This window comes from Musa acuminata, chromosome BXJ3-11 (genome assembly GCF_036884655.1).
Source record: "Musa acuminata AAA Group cultivar baxijiao chromosome BXJ3-11, Cavendish_Baxijiao_AAA, whole genome shotgun sequence".
Classification (NCBI taxonomy): Eukaryota; Viridiplantae; Streptophyta; class Magnoliopsida; order Zingiberales; family Musaceae; genus Musa; species Musa acuminata.
In genome coordinates, this window is record NC_088359.1 from 21,370,158 (window position 1) to 21,386,492 (window position 16,335).

The 16,335-nt window shown below is 39.1% G+C and overlaps 1 protein-coding gene across 1 annotated transcript; it reads right to left on the reverse strand.

The window, feature by feature from the left end:
* Nucleotides 1-152: 152 nt before the first annotated feature.
* Nucleotides 153-3,898, reverse strand: LOC135653350 (protein BOBBER 1-like). The gene is made up of 6 exons (XM_065175242.1): nt 3,406-3,898; nt 2,024-2,196; nt 1,849-1,897; nt 1,604-1,770; nt 677-760; nt 153-573 (listed from the first exon to the last, which is right to left on the reverse strand). The coding sequence occupies exons 1-6, from the start codon at nt 3,812-3,814 to the stop codon at nt 535-537; spliced, it is 921 nt and encodes a 306-aa protein (XP_065031314.1). The 5' UTR covers nt 3,815-3,898; the 3' UTR covers nt 153-534.
* Nucleotides 3,899-16,335: the final 12,437 nt, after the last annotated feature.

Sequence of the window (16,335 nt, forward strand, 5' to 3'; positions counted from 1 at the left end):
GCATAGTCAAAATGCCAAGGAAAATAAGCAACATAGCAGCAATTTACCAATTAGTTGTCCAGGGAACAGTAGACATGTTACCATTCATTAGTCTGAGACAGATTGAGTTCCTAGCATAAGAGAACAACCAAAACATATTTGCAATTGGCTCGTTGACATAAACAACTTCATAGCAAGCGGCATAAATGCCCAAAGTACCACAATGTCACAAAGGCAACAAGGTCCCAACCATGAAAAGTAATACCTCCACAAGCAAAACATAGATGCAAGTTTCAGTTGCAAACATCACGGCTTTTTCCGTTACCAAGAGATCAATTAGTCCCTCAAGTTCACAAAACATGGCAGATGATTGTACTACTAAGCACTACTAAGGAAAACAAGGAACAGAAAAGGAGGGCTGCAAAAGGATCTTCAACCAATCTGCCAAACTGACAACTGCTTAAGAGCATGATTTTCCTAATTCCATTATCAGGTATCCTTGAGCTTGAAGAGCTGCTGCATTTATAACTTATTTGCAAGCAGAAAAAGGAAATCTTAGCCTAGTTTTGCCCTTGAAAAGTCCATCTCTGGGTGCTGCACAAGCAAAAAATCAGAAATTCTATGAGACTCAAAAACAAACAGGTTGGTAAACGCTGAATCCTGCAAAGATGTTAAGAAATTAGAGAAGCTTATTCACCTGGGCCATGAACTTTTTGAGAATTTCCTGCTTCTGCATCTCATCACTTGTTGGAAGACCCATGGATTTCTGTCGCTGGTCAAACTGTAAAAAAAGAAAAAAATCAAGCTAGCTCCAGACAACATAAAAGTATAACATAACACTAAATCCAACTCATGTTAAAAAAAAAGAACTATTAAGATATATCAGGGATAAACCTGATAAAACAAAGTGCAAGTTTAGCAAACTTTGTGATAATTATATTGCAGCAATTATTTTAGGAAAGAAAAAAGAACATATTATTTCGTTAAAGCAAGCTGAATGCAACAGTCTCCTGCGAAGTCAGAGCTCATGCAATACCCAAATATTATAATTAGGAAAAAAATATTGATTTCTATGGTTTAAAAAGATCCATTTATCTATCACATATCAGGGAGATCATAGAAGGTGAACAAATGGTTTAAAAGCAAAAGTTTTTGAGATACTAGATTGCAAAATTCAAATGAAAAGAAGACTAATTTTTTTAGTAAAGCAAAATTACAGTAAGCTCATGAGGTATCAGCGCTCATAATGTCAACCAATTCATTTAGAATGGAGTTGAACCACTCCAGAAATTCAAGCAAATTTAGCCAATCAATGTCACAGATGGCTCAGGCATGATAGATAAATGGCTCAGGCATGATACAACTTATACCGGGTACTGAAACACTCCAAAACAATGTCACAGATGGCTCAGGCATGATACAAGTTCCATTCAGCAAAATGAACATTATGCAGGTTGAAAAATAATTTCTGACAGAAATGTAGACAGAAATCATAAAATACCTGTTGTCCAACCACAAGAAAGAATATTTTTTAACGATTGCACCACAAACAAAAATACTAAAACAATCCAAGACAAAACCAGATAACAAACATAACGGTTTTCTTCACAAATGAGTAATTTACCATCATTTTCTCTACAGTTTGCCGAGTTTCAGGATCCAGATCAGATAACTTGCTATTCTCAGGTTCTACTTTCTGCGTATCAATTTCAGGGTCACCCTTTACCACACATTTCCACCATTCCATCTGATTTTGCTTGGTCAAAAGTACAGAAATGAATTTTCCATCCTCTGTGTGCCAATGGAATTTACTAGTAAGCTCTAAAAGCAATAACATAATTTGCACCAAAGGTAGTCACAAAAACATACCTATGCTCCAAAAACAATCTTCTGCTTTCACTGGTTGATAAAGATCCCCCTGGAAAGGTGTTAGCAATAAAAATGTAAGCGCTCCAAGAAGAGAAGAGCGTACCAGCAAATAATCCAAGAACAATTTCTCAATGTAGCATTGCCTAGAAAAATGACCCGTTACATAGACACTTACATCGATAATTAGAGGTTGTCCCCTTAAGCCAACCTTCAGATGAGTCTTCTTTATCTCGCAAGTAACAAACCTTGATTTTGTCCCCTGAGGAACTGGAATGCTCACGGTGACCTCTTGAAGTGTTTGTGTCCAAGAATAATTATCTAAGTCCAGACCATTTCCAGAATTTGGCTCTGCAAAATGAGGAACAGAATAAGGAAAATATTTTTTCCCAAGTAAAAACTTAAAAACATACAAGAACTTAACCAAAGACATCAAGAATTAAAGACTGCTACATATAAAGAAAACAAGTGTTTATCATTTAATTCTCAAGGAAGGAAAGAAAATGGCGTTTACCAGTTCTAATAATATTGCCAAAACACCCTTGGCCTTTTAGAATATCCCCTCCTGCTCTCTACTACAGCCCATTAAATTTTGCTGTCTGCTCTTTTGTAATCTCTATTTGGTGTATTGATTAATTTTTCCATTTATACATGTAATGAAGCTCAGTGTACTGTTATATATCACGTTATGATGTATCCTCCTCTCTTGTGGTCTTAAGTTATTTTTGTAATGGTGTTGTTTAATCAACAGAGATTTAGTTGACATGGAATACTGTTGGATTGCCGGTTTAATTTGCTCTTGTTCCTGAGTCTTGCTTGATGGGAACTACCTTTTAAATAATTCAGATATTCAAAACTGAATTAACAACTAGTATTAGAGGAACCCTTGGCCTTTCAGTCAATTTAAATATTAAACATGTTCTGAGTATCCATCATATATAGAATTTCACATTTTGCTGTTCTATTCAATCATCCATAGAATTTCCCACTGTAGTAATGTGACAGATTCTGCTGTTCCAGATTGATAATCATAAAAAGTTATTGTCATATGTAACAACTTGTAGAACAATACGACTATAGCTCATACATGTTAAAAATATTAGACATTTTAGCCCCCCTAAAGAGAAAGATAAACCCTTGCCTTTTCCCATCGATCAAAACATTAAACATGTTCCGAGCATTCGTATCTAAAGAATTTCCCACTTTGCCGGACCTAAGACCACCATAAAAATTAAAGAAACAAGCACAATCAATGCACGTCCCCACGAAGTATCTGATTTGCTGTTCCATTCGAAGCATCCAAATATACAAGGATCCCTCCTAAAAATCAAATTTTGCATCTTCAGAAGAACCACAAATAGTCATAGTCTGTTCCTTTTCTAGTCATTCGCATGATCCAGAACCTATTACTCATGTTTCAGGTTAAATCTTGGGCATGTGCACAGGAAAGCAGGCAAACTCTTCAGAATCGACATCATAGGTTCAAACTTATTACCGGACAAGTACTACAGAGCTAAATGTTACGGAAATAATGATCTCAAAAGGAAGAAGAGAGCTTACTCCGCACACCCTCCTTCTCCTCATCCTTGGCCGCCGCAGCGGCCTCCGTCTTCTGATCCTTGGCCTCCGTCTTCTCAGCGGCCTTCTGTGCCGCCTCCTTGAGCCGCTTCTCGGCCTTGGCAGCCTCATCGGCCGCCCTTTTCTTCAGCCTCTCCTCGGCGTCGACCTTCTCCTTGGCGGCGGTCACCGCTCGTACGACCTTTGTCACCGCCGCCTCATCCGTGAAGAAATCCGACTGCCGTCTGACGAGGTCGATGGCAGCCTCGAGGAAGGGCATCGGCCCCTTTTTGGCGAGCACCGAGGCCAAGGACTCCTCATCGGGATCCGCCTGCGGAGCGGGGGGCGGAGAAGAGGAAGAGGGGTTTTGCTGCTCTTGCGCCTCTTCCTCGACCTCAGAGATCACGGCCATGGCGGCGGCGTCACGTTGGAGGGAGAGAGAGGGAAAGAGGAGCAGGAAACAGAGAGCTAGATTTAACGGAAGAGTTGCGAGGGTTTGAGAGAGAGAGAGAGACGTGGGTTGGAAGAAAGCCTAGAAGCTTCTGTAGGAATGCCATAGGTGTAACTTCAACCATTAAACTTACGGAAACTCTTTCAAATACCCAACTTATGATTGGACAAAATGTGGGGTTAACTTGTAGGGCCACCAAAGAGGCTGTGTTCTTCTAATCATAGGAAGGTATTCGTTCAAAGGGCTAAATCATGGGTTACTGAAGCCTCGTTTTTCCAGATACTTCAGGAAAGGGTGCGGTCCGATCTGATGGATCATCAACAAGTTTGTCTCCTCAACGTGTGTTTTTGAGCTAAATCGATGTGTTTCTGTTTTATGTTTTAGCTGCCTGCAACAAAATGTTTAAATTGAATGGCATCATTTTTGGCAACAATATGATAATGTCTTCTTATTCGGCACATTCTCTTTTCCAGTATTTGGGTTTTGTATTTTATGCGAAACATTTTCTTGTTTCCCAATATTCTGAAAGTAAATAGAACGTTTTCTTGTTTTCAAGATCTTATCATGAGATGATGTTATTTTAATTAACATTAATTAGATGCTTGTGAGGATTGTTCTTGAAAACAAGCATCTAATTATGTTAGGTTACGTTCCTACTAATTAGATCAGTGTTACCTCTCATGTTCATAGTTAATATGAGATTGTGTAGTGAAGGAAATAAAATAAGAAAATTGATTATTTTTGAGAAAATAAGAATAGAAAGGTAGAGACAGAATATGGATATCATGTTGTATAGTTTTGAATTTTTTATTTGGAAAAATATGTTAAAACAAAATAATTATTTTTCCTTCTTCATCAAAATAACAACTTGATATCAAAATGTAAATATCAACCAGCACAGCATAAACAATAGAGCAATAAATCAATGAGACCAAATTTTTAATGTGGAAAACTCAATGTGAAAAAAATCACGGGACCATAGTCCACCTCAAACTTTCACTATCAATAGTAATGATAACAAGTTTACAGTAAATCTTCTTTAGAATAACCAGAGGATCATAATAACATCAAGAATAGCATATCATCATCACATAGGATGGATCTCATCAAAAAGAATTCTAGATCTCACAAAATGGGTATAATAGGAAAGTACCTCAGAGAGGGTAAACTGCAGATCAACACCGTTAGGATTGTAGAGCTTGCTGCAAGGATTCTCTGCATAAAATTTGAGTCAAAACTGATAATATTTGGTCATTGATCGTCAAGTAGAAAACTCAAGATCCTAATCTTTCTCTCTCATTTTCTCTCTCTCTCTCTCTCCTCTCGCTGTGCGTTGTGTGTCGTCGTCGTTCTCTGCACGCACGCTGCCCTCTCTCCTTTTTCGCTCTTTGCGTCGTCACCACTCGCTGCACAATCTCGTTGCACCGATTGCCCTCGTTCGCTGCTTTCTTTTTAATTATTGATTTGGGCTCCAAATGCCCAATTGTCCAAGTCCACATATGGGCTGGACCTAACAATTCTCTTCCTCCAACTCATAGTGGGCTGTACCAAGCCCGCTCTTCGTCTACATGCTTTAAGCTTCTCATTAGGTAAAGACTTTGTCAATATATCTGAATCATTCTCATTGGTATGCACTTTTTCCAACTATAATTCTTTCATCTCAAACACATCATGAATCCAGTGATATCTCACATCAATATGCTTAGATCTAGAATGATATGTTGAATTATTGAAGAGCTGAATGACGCTCTGACTATCACAGTAAATAGTATATCATTTTTGTTTCAAGCTCAATTCCTGTATAAACTTTTTCATCCATAAAGCTTCCTTGTAGGTTTCAGTAATTACTATGTATTATGCTTTTGTGGTTGATAGAGCAACACAATTCTGTAACTTTGATTGCCAAGAGATTACTCCCCCTGCAAATGTCATCAAGAACCCCGAAGTGGACTTCCTGAAATCAATATTACCAGCCATGTTTGCATCTGTGTAACCTTTTAACACAGGTTCATCATTGCCAAAACATAAACATAACCTGGTACCTCTTGTCTGCATCTGTGTAGCCTTCTAACACAGGTTCATTATTGCCAAAACATAAACATAACCTGGAAGTACCTCTTAGATATCTTAATATCCATTTCACTGCTGTCCAATTTTTCTTTCCATGATTAGAGAGAAATCGGCTGACAACTCCAACTACATGGGCTATATCTGGCCTAATACAAACTATAGTATACATCAAACTGCCTACTGCAGACGAGTAAGGCACTCTGGACATTTCTTCTTTTTCTTTCTCACTTGTAGGACATTATTTCGAACTAAGCTTGAAATGACCTGCAAGTGAAGAACAAACTGCTTTGGCTTTACTCATGTTAAATTTTTCAAGAACCTTTTCAATGTAAGTCTCCTAAGATAGCCAAATCTTTCTTTTCTTCCTATCACGAAAAATCTTCATGCCAAGTATTTGTTTCACCGATCCCAAGTCTTTCATGGCAAAAGACTTACTTAGCTCTCTTTTAAGTTTTTCAATTTTACCAGTATCATGACCAACAATTAGTAGGAGAATAATGAACATATAGCAGGAGAATAACGAAATCATTATCTAAATTTTTTTTCATAAACACACAATGATCAGATGTGGTTCTATCATACACTTGGCTCATTATAAATGAATCAAACTTCTATCATACCCTTAGCATATCATATCACTATCTAGGTGTCTATTTGAGTCCATATAAGCTTTTCCTAAGCTTACACACAAGATTTTCTTTTCCCTTAACTTTGAAACCTTTTTGTTACTCCATATAAATTTCTTTTTCTAAGTCACCATGATGAAATGTTATTTTCACATCAAGTTGCTCAACTTCTAAATTCAAGCGGGCAACTAAACCAAGAACAACTTGGATAGAGGACATTTTCACAACTAGAGAAAATATTTCTTCAAAGTCAATACCTTTCTTCTGACTGAATCCTTTCATAATTAGTTATGCCTTATATCTTTGTTGTGAGCTATTATTTTTAGACTTCAATTTGTAAACTCATTTATTCTTGAGAGCTTTCTTCTCTTTATGCAACTTTACCAAGTCATAGGTGTGGTTCTCAAGCAAAGATCACATCTCTTCTTGCATGGCTTTAACCCACTCATTCTTATGCTTATGTAGAATAGCTTCTTGATAAGTTTCTGGCTCTCCCCCGTTAGTAAGTATAATATACTCATGTGGAGGATATCTAGTAGATGGTTGTTGCTTTCTAATGGATCTTCTCAATAGAATCTCAATTGGTGGTGGAGGTGCTTGTTCAGTTGGTTCAGCATCATCAACTATAGGAGTCTCACCACTAGCATTCTCACTATAATCTTCTTCTTCATCTCCCCCATGATCATCATGAACTACGAGTGAAGGAACTGGACCCAAACTCCAAGGAATATAAATAGAGGTTTTTAGCTTCTCAACATTATTACCATCATCAAATAATTGGTCTTCCAGAAATACAACATCTCTGCTTCTAATAATTTTCTTATTCACTGGATCACATAATCTGTACTCAAACTCTTCATGATTATATCTCAAGAAGATACATGCTTTTGCCTTACTATCAAGCGTGGACCTTTCATCTTTGGGAATATGAACAAATGCTTTACACCCAAAGACTCTTAAATAATTATAAGATATATCTTTTCCTTTCCATACTCTCTTTAGAACATCACCTTTCAAAGGAACTGATGGAGAAAGATTTATGAGGTTACTTGTAGTTCTCATAGCCTCCCCAAAATGACTTTGGTAACTTAGTGTGAGAAAGCATACACCTAATCCTTTCTTCAATGGTTTTATTCATCCTTTCTGCCACACCGTTCTGCTGAAGAGTTTTAGGAACTGTTTTCTTAAGCCTGATACCATGAAACCTGTAATAATTCTTAAAAGGACCCCTGTACTCGCCACCATTATCTGATCGAACACACTTTAACTTTCTACGAGTTTCTCTTTCAATATTGACATGAAACTCCTTGAAAACATCGAGTACCTGGTCTTTAGATTTTAAAGTAAAAATTCACACTTTTCTAGAATGGTCATCAATAAAAGTAACAAAATAAAGAGCACCTCTAAGAGTTCTAGTTTACATAGTACAAACATCAATATGAACTAAATCAATAACATCCGATCTTCTAAATGATGGATAAGTATGAAATGCAACTCTATGTGTTTTTCCAACTAAACAATGATCACAAGATTTAAGAGATGTACCTTGCAACTCTGGTAAGAACTACTTTCTAGTAAGAGTTTGAAGTCATTTCTCGTTGATATGACCAAGTCTGTTGTGCCAAAGATCTATACTTTCACCTTTTTGAATTGCATTAATCTCTCCTTTATGTAGCTTAGCTTCCATGACATAAAAAGAATTAAGCTTCTTTCCTCTTGCCACAATTAGAGAACCTTTGGTGAGTTTACATTTGCTTTCACTAAAATAATGTGCAAAGCCCTCCTCATCAAGTCTGCCCATAGATATCAAGTTAAGACGAATATCTGGAACATGTCTTACATCTTTGAGTATCAATTTGTTCCCAATACTGGTCTCCAAGCAAATATCTCCAATACTCAAAATCTTAGATGTACCACTGTTTTCCATTTTGATATTACCAAAATCACCAGCAGTATAAGACCTGAAGAAATCACCATGAGAAGTAACATGAAATGAAGCACCAGAGTCAATTACCCAGTTACTATCCTGAGCTACAAGATTGACACAACCGTCATCACAAACAATAGTGATATCACATTTAGTAGCAACTGTATTGGTCTCTTTCTCATTTTTCTTCCTTTCATTATGTTCTCGCTTCCAAAACCTACACTCTTTCTTCATGTGACATGGTCTGTTACAGTGGAAACATTTGATATCTCTTCTAGACTTGGATCTTCCTCTATAACCATATGGATTTCTACTATGACTTCTTCCACGTCTTTCTTGTTTTTCAGTAATAAATGCACCAGAAGAAGATACACCTTGTTCTTTCCTTCTAGCATCTTCATTTAGCAAACTATCTTTAACCATATCTATAGTTAGAGTCCCCTCTGGCGTGAAGTTACAAATAGTCACCACAAACATTTCCCAACTTTCTGGTAAAGAGCTGAGAAGTAATAATCCTTGCATCTCATCATCTATATTTATTTTTATAGCAATCAACTTATTTGCAAGACTCTGAAATAGGCTTATATGCTCAAAAATATTACCACCATTTTTATACTTCAAATTTACAAATCTTCTGACGAGAGAAATTCTATTTCCCACTGTCTTTTTCGCAAAGAGATTTTCTAACCTTTGCCAAACAATATCAGCTCTGGTTTTATCCGAAATATGCTCATGCAAGTATATATCCATCAATCTTCTAATATAGGAAATAGCTTTTCTATGTTGAACTTTTCATTCTTCATCGTCCATAGTAGAAGGTTTATCTTTAATCTTGATGGGTTTATACAAATATTTGCAATAAAGCAAATCTTCCATCATATACCTTTAAGTAGAATAATTTGATGAGTTCAATTTAATCATACCATCCGCCTACTCCATTTTAATTACACAAGAAAAACTAGCACCAAATAACTTGTTGCTCTAATACTACTTGTTGGGAAAAACCTATTAAAGCGGAATAATTCTTTTCCCTCTTTGTGTATCAAAATAGGTTCATCATCAAAATACCAACTTGATATCAAAATGCAAATATCAACTAGCAAAGCATAAACAATAGAGCAATAAATCAATCATACGGTGAAACCAAATTTTTAATGTGGAAAATCCAATGTGGGAAAAACCACGGAATCGTAGTCTACCTCAAACTTCCACTATCAATAGTAATGATAATAAGTTTATAGTAAATCTTCTCTAGAATAACTAGAGGATCATAATAACATCAACATCAAGAACATAGATCTTAGCTCAAGAATAACATATCATCATCACATATGATGGATCTCATCAAAAGAGAATTCTAGATATCACAAAGTGGGTACAGTAGGAAAGTACATCAGAGAGGGTAAACTGCAGATCAACACCATTAGAATTGTAGAACTTACTACAAGAATTCTCTGCATGAAATTTGAGTCAAAACTAATAACTTTTGACCACTGATCGTCAAGTAGAAAACTTAACATCTTAATATTTCTTTCTCTTTTTTTTTTGTCTATGCTCTTTTCTATCTCTTTCCTCTTGTTGTGCGCTCGTCGTTCTCTGTACGTTCTCTGTACGCACGTACGCTGTCCTCTCTCCTTTTTCTCTCTTTGTTCTTCTCTTCTCTCTCTATATGCCGTCGCCACTCGCTACGCGATCTCGTTGCATCGATTGCCCTCGTTCGTTGCTTCCTTTTTAATTATTGATTTGGGCTCCAAATGCCCAATTGTCCAAGCCCACATATGGGTGGACCCAACATTTTTAAATATTACTTCTCATGGTATTAATTTATATTGTTCGAATGATATGAGAAAAAAAATAGTGTCAAGGCTACATAATTATTTTCAAAAAATAATTTATATAATTTAAGTACGTGATGAATCATCTAATTATTTTCAAAAAGTAATAATGCATATCATTGACATAATTTATAAGGTGTATTATTATTTAAAAGTATTGCAAGAAAAATTATATGTTGACAATTTAGAAAAGCGATTTGAATAGTTAAGTATTTTATTATTTAAAATTACTATAAAATAATCTATACGTTTGTGATCAAAGAAAAATTGTATGATTTGCATTTATTGAAATAAATGTTTGCTTGTTTTCAAAATATTTCAATATTATATTTAAAAATAATTGAAATTTTTATTATTATTATTGATTTCAAATAATATGTGATTCGGATGCTCAAACTCTTAATTTGTAAATGTATCCTATATATTATTTTATGTTACATTGTAGTTGTTTGATTACTATGACTATAATTTTGACTATAATATATATATATATATATATATATATATATATATATATATATATATATATATATATATTATTGCTCAATTGGTTGATTGCATGTATTTCCAAGTTATATGAAGCATGCATCATTAAATTTTAGGTTGATGAAAGTGTGCTTTTGAATTGGATGATGTATTTTCTATTTCTTGGCATTGTTGTGCGGATACATTTTCATCGCTATGTGTTGTGGTCATTATAGGGAGTGTGTATAATCCTACTTTTGCTGCATTGTTCCTTTTTGAGTCTAATTTTGGTATGGGTTGGATTGAAGTACTTATTAAGGACAATGTCTCTGTAGACAATATGATGAGGATTATGAATATAACATTTTGGCAAGTTTTCTTAGTAGTTCTCATGTAAACTTAGTACTTCTCCTAACACGATCAATGATCAGATTTAAATGATGTTAAATCTATTGTGGTTGAGAAAGATTTAAAAGCAGGATAGAATATATTGGTGATAGGCTCATGAGATTACTAGTTAAAATTACTCGGTTGTAATTTCGTTGTTCCAATTAAACTGATAAGATCCTAAAGTCTTATCGTCGCTCTGATACCAAATGATAAGACCCTAAAGGTCTTATCGTCGCTCTGATACCAAATGATAAGACCCTAAAGTCTTATCGTGGAAAAAAGGAGAGAAATGGGGATGATAATGATCGCTTCGAGGGGATCGGCCTCCTTGATCGCTTCGAGGGGATCGGCCTCCTTGATCGCTTCGAGGGGATTGGCCCTCCTTGATCACTTCGAGGGGATCGACCCTCCTTGATCACTTCGAGGGGATCGACCTCCTAGGGTTTGTCCAAAGATAGAATAGTATTTTTCATAGATTACTGAAAAGAAGCAGTTACATCCCTATTTATAGAGTTCCACCCAGAGTCCATCAGGCCTTGAACTCTAATAATAAATAAATATTAAATAAACCTCTACTTGACTCTAATTGAACCAAATCGACTCAATAAACAACTGGACTAAATAGACTCAATAAACATTATTCAAAAGCTTAGAAAAAGGGTCCTAACAGTTCCTCCCTCTTCAAATCAGCCTTGTCCTCAAGGCTAAGCAGCATCAATCTCTAGGAGCTTCTCTTTCAGTACTTTAGTCATAGACTATCTGTAACGCATCACAACCCGTTGATCAAGTAAGTATGATCTCCACTTTTTAATAGTGTAAGCAACAAGTCGGTCTTTCAATGTAGCAATCGTTGCATGAAACTTCTGGCCCTGTATAATCAATTTTATCTTTGAACCTTTGCTATCACAAGTGAAAATCCATCCATCAACGATCTTTACTTCGAATTTGTCATAGTCTTCAATGTGGTGGGCCAATCGGTCAACAGTCTCACTGTCCATAAAATTGTTAGTGCTACCAGTATCAATCAAAACTATAACAGGCTGATGTTTCAGAGTTTCGCCAACTTCCATAGTTTGCGGGTTAGAGTAGTCGGCTAATGCATGCATTGTATATATAGTAGTTCCAACATCTTTATTAGAATTTATACCTTCATGATCGGAGTCCACATCTTAACTTTCGGTTCCTCTCCAATTGGTTCAATCATCAGAAGTTGCCCTTGTTTACATCGGTGCTCCATACTCCATTTTTCATCATAATACAAACCCCTTGCTGATCTTTCCTTGCTAATTTTTTTCTCATGCAGATTTGCAAATGAGATTGCAGCTATCATAGTACGGGGTTGACGAGCCTTAACTTCACACCGGATCTCTGGAATAAGCCCTTCAATAAATGTATCCAGAAGTTATCGGTTCGACCAATCTCTAGCTTGATTTGATAATCTTTCAAACCTACTCTGATATTCTAACACTGTAGAAGTTTGATGAATTTTGGCGAGCTGGCAATCAACATTCTCATATTCGGATGGGCCAAAGCGAACAAGAAGCCTTCTTTTGAACTGCTCCCACGAAGGAACTCCGTGAAAAGTTTCATACCAATCATACCACTGGAGTGCATCTCCCTCGAGTTGGATTGAGGCCACTTCTACCTTGGATTCTTCTGGGGTTCTGTGAAAACGGAAAACATTTTCTGCCTTAGAGATCCAATTGGTCGGATCTCCATCTTTCCATCTCGGAAATTCCATCTTCATGTGTGAGTAATTTGTGTTATAATCTTGGGGCCCTTTTCTTGTATTTTCAAATCTGTGCAACGTAGAACTTGAGCTCCCACCTTGTTGAAATTTACTAAGGCTCCCCAGTAAGTCCTTTTTGAAATCATTAAGTACTTCTTGTAATCGGTTCTCAATTCTAATTTTCAATGCTTCCATTTGTGCTTTCACTGAGTTATCGGTGGCCATTGCGTAAGACTGCAAATCTGTAATCTCAACTCCTGTTTTTGGTGTCGGACAAGGGCATCAACACTGTAGATGCGAAGTTACCGAGGAGGTGGACGCCAATGGCAGTGCTGCGATCGCTGCGTTGGAGGAAGAGTAGCTGCCCTGTTTCTATCGAGGCGTGGGGTGAGAGCGCCGAGGTTGGAAGGCGACTGCGTTGATGTGGCTGCAGCTGGGGGCAGCGTTGCCAAGGGCCTGTCGCTGCGGTGGTTGTGACGGTGCGGATGGAAGGCAGCGTTGCTATGTCTCTACCGCACTACGAAGGCGTTGGTGACGTCGATGGATCGCGTGCGGTTGAGGACACAACGGTGTCATTGAAGCGACCGGGGTTGAGGCTGCAGTGGTGGCAACCGGTGGCTGCGGCAACGAAGCAGAGCAAGGGGGCTACAGCAACGGTGCAGATCGACGGGGTTGAGGTGAAGGCTGCGGTGGCTGGCAGTAGTAGTCGTTGCTGGCCGGAGCGCAGCGGCAGCGGTGGAGAAGGAGGCAGCAAGGGTCGTGGCAGGCTGCAGCAACATAGGAAGCTATGTTTCGGCAACCGTTGCAATGAGGGCTGCGGCAACCGGAGGCTACCAGGCTGGGCGGCGAGCGGCGTCGTCGCTGGCTGGGCAGCAGTGGCGACGATTGTGGCAACCGGCGTTCGCAGCAGCAAGAGGACCCACGACTGCAGCAGCAAGGGGACCCGCGACTGCGACGGTGGTAACTGCCCTGTTTCGGTCACTACGGATGCAGAGCAAATGGACGCAGCGGCTGGGAAGCGAGCGGGAGCAGCGGCTGGGATGCGAGCGGCGGTCGTCACGGGGGAGCAGCGGCTGGCAGGCGACGGTGACAGCGCTCGAGGCGACGGCAGCGGCTGGAAACAAGGGCAGCAGATGTGAGTTGCCCGTGATTGCCCTGTTTCGGTTACAAAAGATGCAGAGCAAGGGGGAGCGGCGGCTGGGAGGCGAGCAGCAGTCGCCGCACGGTGGCTGGCCGTAGTGGTGGGTCGGCTGGAAGGCGACGGCGCTCGAGGCGTGGCTGCGATCGACGAGGGGCTGCGGCAACAGAGGAAGCTCTGTTTCTGCAACCGCTGCAACGAGGGGCTGCGGTAACCGGCGGCTGCGGCTGCGACCCAAGGGGAGGCGGGCGGCGGTGGAGAGGCAGCGGTGGTGGCGTGGCTGGGAGCAGCGTCACCAACGATCGCCGAGGAGGAGAGGTCGAGCGGCTGCGCTGCGACGCAAGGGGAGGCGGGCGGCGCCAGCAGTAGGGCTGGGATGGACGCTGGCAGCGTCGTCTCCTGGCCGGGGAACAGCGACGGCGGTGGTCGCCGGCCGGGAAGCGGGGCGATGGTGGGCGCTGCCGGAGAGCAGCAGCGGCGGGTGGGCTGGCCGGAAGCACGGGACGCAGGGGCTGCGGCTTCTTTTCTTCTCTCTCTTCTTTCTTTCTTTCCTTTTTTTTTTTTCTTTTTTTTTTTGATAACTTCGTTGCAGCGAGAACGTGAAGGATTGCTGCTCTGAGGGGATCGGCCCTCCTTCATCATTTCGAGGGGATCGACCCTCTTTGATCACTTCGAGGGGATCGGCCTCCTAGGGTTTGTCCAAAGACAGAATAGTATTTTTCATAAATTACTGAAAAGAAACAGTTACATCCCTATTTATAGAGTTCCACCCAGAGTCCATCAGGACTTGAACTCTAATAATAAATAAATATTAAATAAATCTATACTTGATTCTAATTGAATCAAATCGACTCAATAAACAACTGGATTAAATAGACTCAATAAACATTATTCAAAAGCTTAGAAAAAGGATCCTAACATAAACTCACTCAAATATTACGGTAGTCCTCTAAATATTGTAAGTTTGTTTAAAACACGATTTATGGAATGGTATGTATTGGACTCTACTAAATCAGCATGGTCCAATGCCCAAAACATCGAATAATCATGTTATGAAGAGCTTGGTCTTTGGATCTAAATCTTCAAAAAAATTTCTTGTACTTAGGTCTTTGGATCACTAATTGCATTGTTTTAATTGCTGAGACAAGGCAGTAGTGATTTGGTGATTGATTGTGCAAATATCGGTATCACTGAGTAGCAGTTCTAAATATTGCATCCACAAGAAGAATCATATATATATATATATATATATATATATATATATATATATATATATATATATATCCTACATTATTTCCTTTGCAGAGAAAAAAAAAGAAAAAAAGAAAAATATGTGGTGAACAATGGTTTGTTTTTGTTGTATTCATATTGCAGTTCTGAATAGAGATTATCTCAGGAAATTCTTGTCATATTTTGGGTTCCACAAGTGATACAAAATATGTTCTTTCATTGTCTTTCCTTGATTGGTGATGTCGTCTATTGACTCAGCTCTCGGACGAAGCATGACTGAGGCCTTCAGGAAGTTGCCATGAAATTTCGCACACAATTGATTGAACTGACACTGTCTGTCTGAGGAAGGAGAGAGAGATCAATGGTGGGATGAAAAGACTTCAAAAAGTTAGGGTGATGCCTCTCCAGGGACAACCGATCACTTATATCCCACCATCATCATCATGCACAAATAACTCAGTGGTCCTGTCCTAGTCATGGCAGTCCTTGACATGAACTGCCAACACCCCGGTCTTTACCCCAACTTCTTGGTCGACTGTTTTGCACTGTAGATGGTTTGACATGATCAACAACATTAATGAGTGGGTCAACTTCAGTTTGGGGGTTCGGCCACTCGATCAAGGTGGCTACATCTCTTGGAACCATCACCTTTTCTCTTTTATTATGTTTGATGAAGCATTCATGACGCTTGAAGCTGCTAAATCGATTGTTGACGAAATAAGATCATCGTTTCAGTGTCATCTTAGTTGGGACTGTGGCAATGGTTGCATGTTGTCTTAATCCATTAGAGCAAGAAGGTGGCCAAAGGTGGGCGTTATTAGACTGCGTTTGACATTGTGCCTAACACATTGGTTGAAGCATACCCATGTCTCCTTGGGAAGTTTGTATGATCATCGTCTTGAGAGAGAGAGGGGGGGAGAAGCATGGCATTTTTCGGATAACTTTGCATGTTGTTAGGAAATCTTTACACCATGGTCGAGGTGTCACGCGGTTCGGTCCGGTCCCGGATGCGTAAGGTCGTCCACGTGAATGCTCGGGTGATGAGGGTTCGAGCCGGGTTGGCTTCGAGTCT

What these genes read in the sequence shown, in the direction of transcription:
- LOC135653350 (XM_065175242.1), bottom strand. Translation starts at nt 3,814, where the DNA reads ATGGCCGTGATCTCTGAGGTCGAGGAAGAGGCGCAAGAGCAGCAAAAC. An exon ending in GACAACCTCTAATTATCGAT is followed by an intron (nt 1,898 to 2,023) that starts GTAAGTGTCTAT and finishes ACACCTTTCCAG; the next exon opens with GGGGATCTTTATCAACCAGT. An exon ending in TCAAAAAGTTCATGGCCCAG is followed by an intron (nt 574 to 676) that starts GTGAATAAGCTT and finishes TTGCTTGTGCAG; the next exon opens with CACCCAGAGATGGACTTTTC.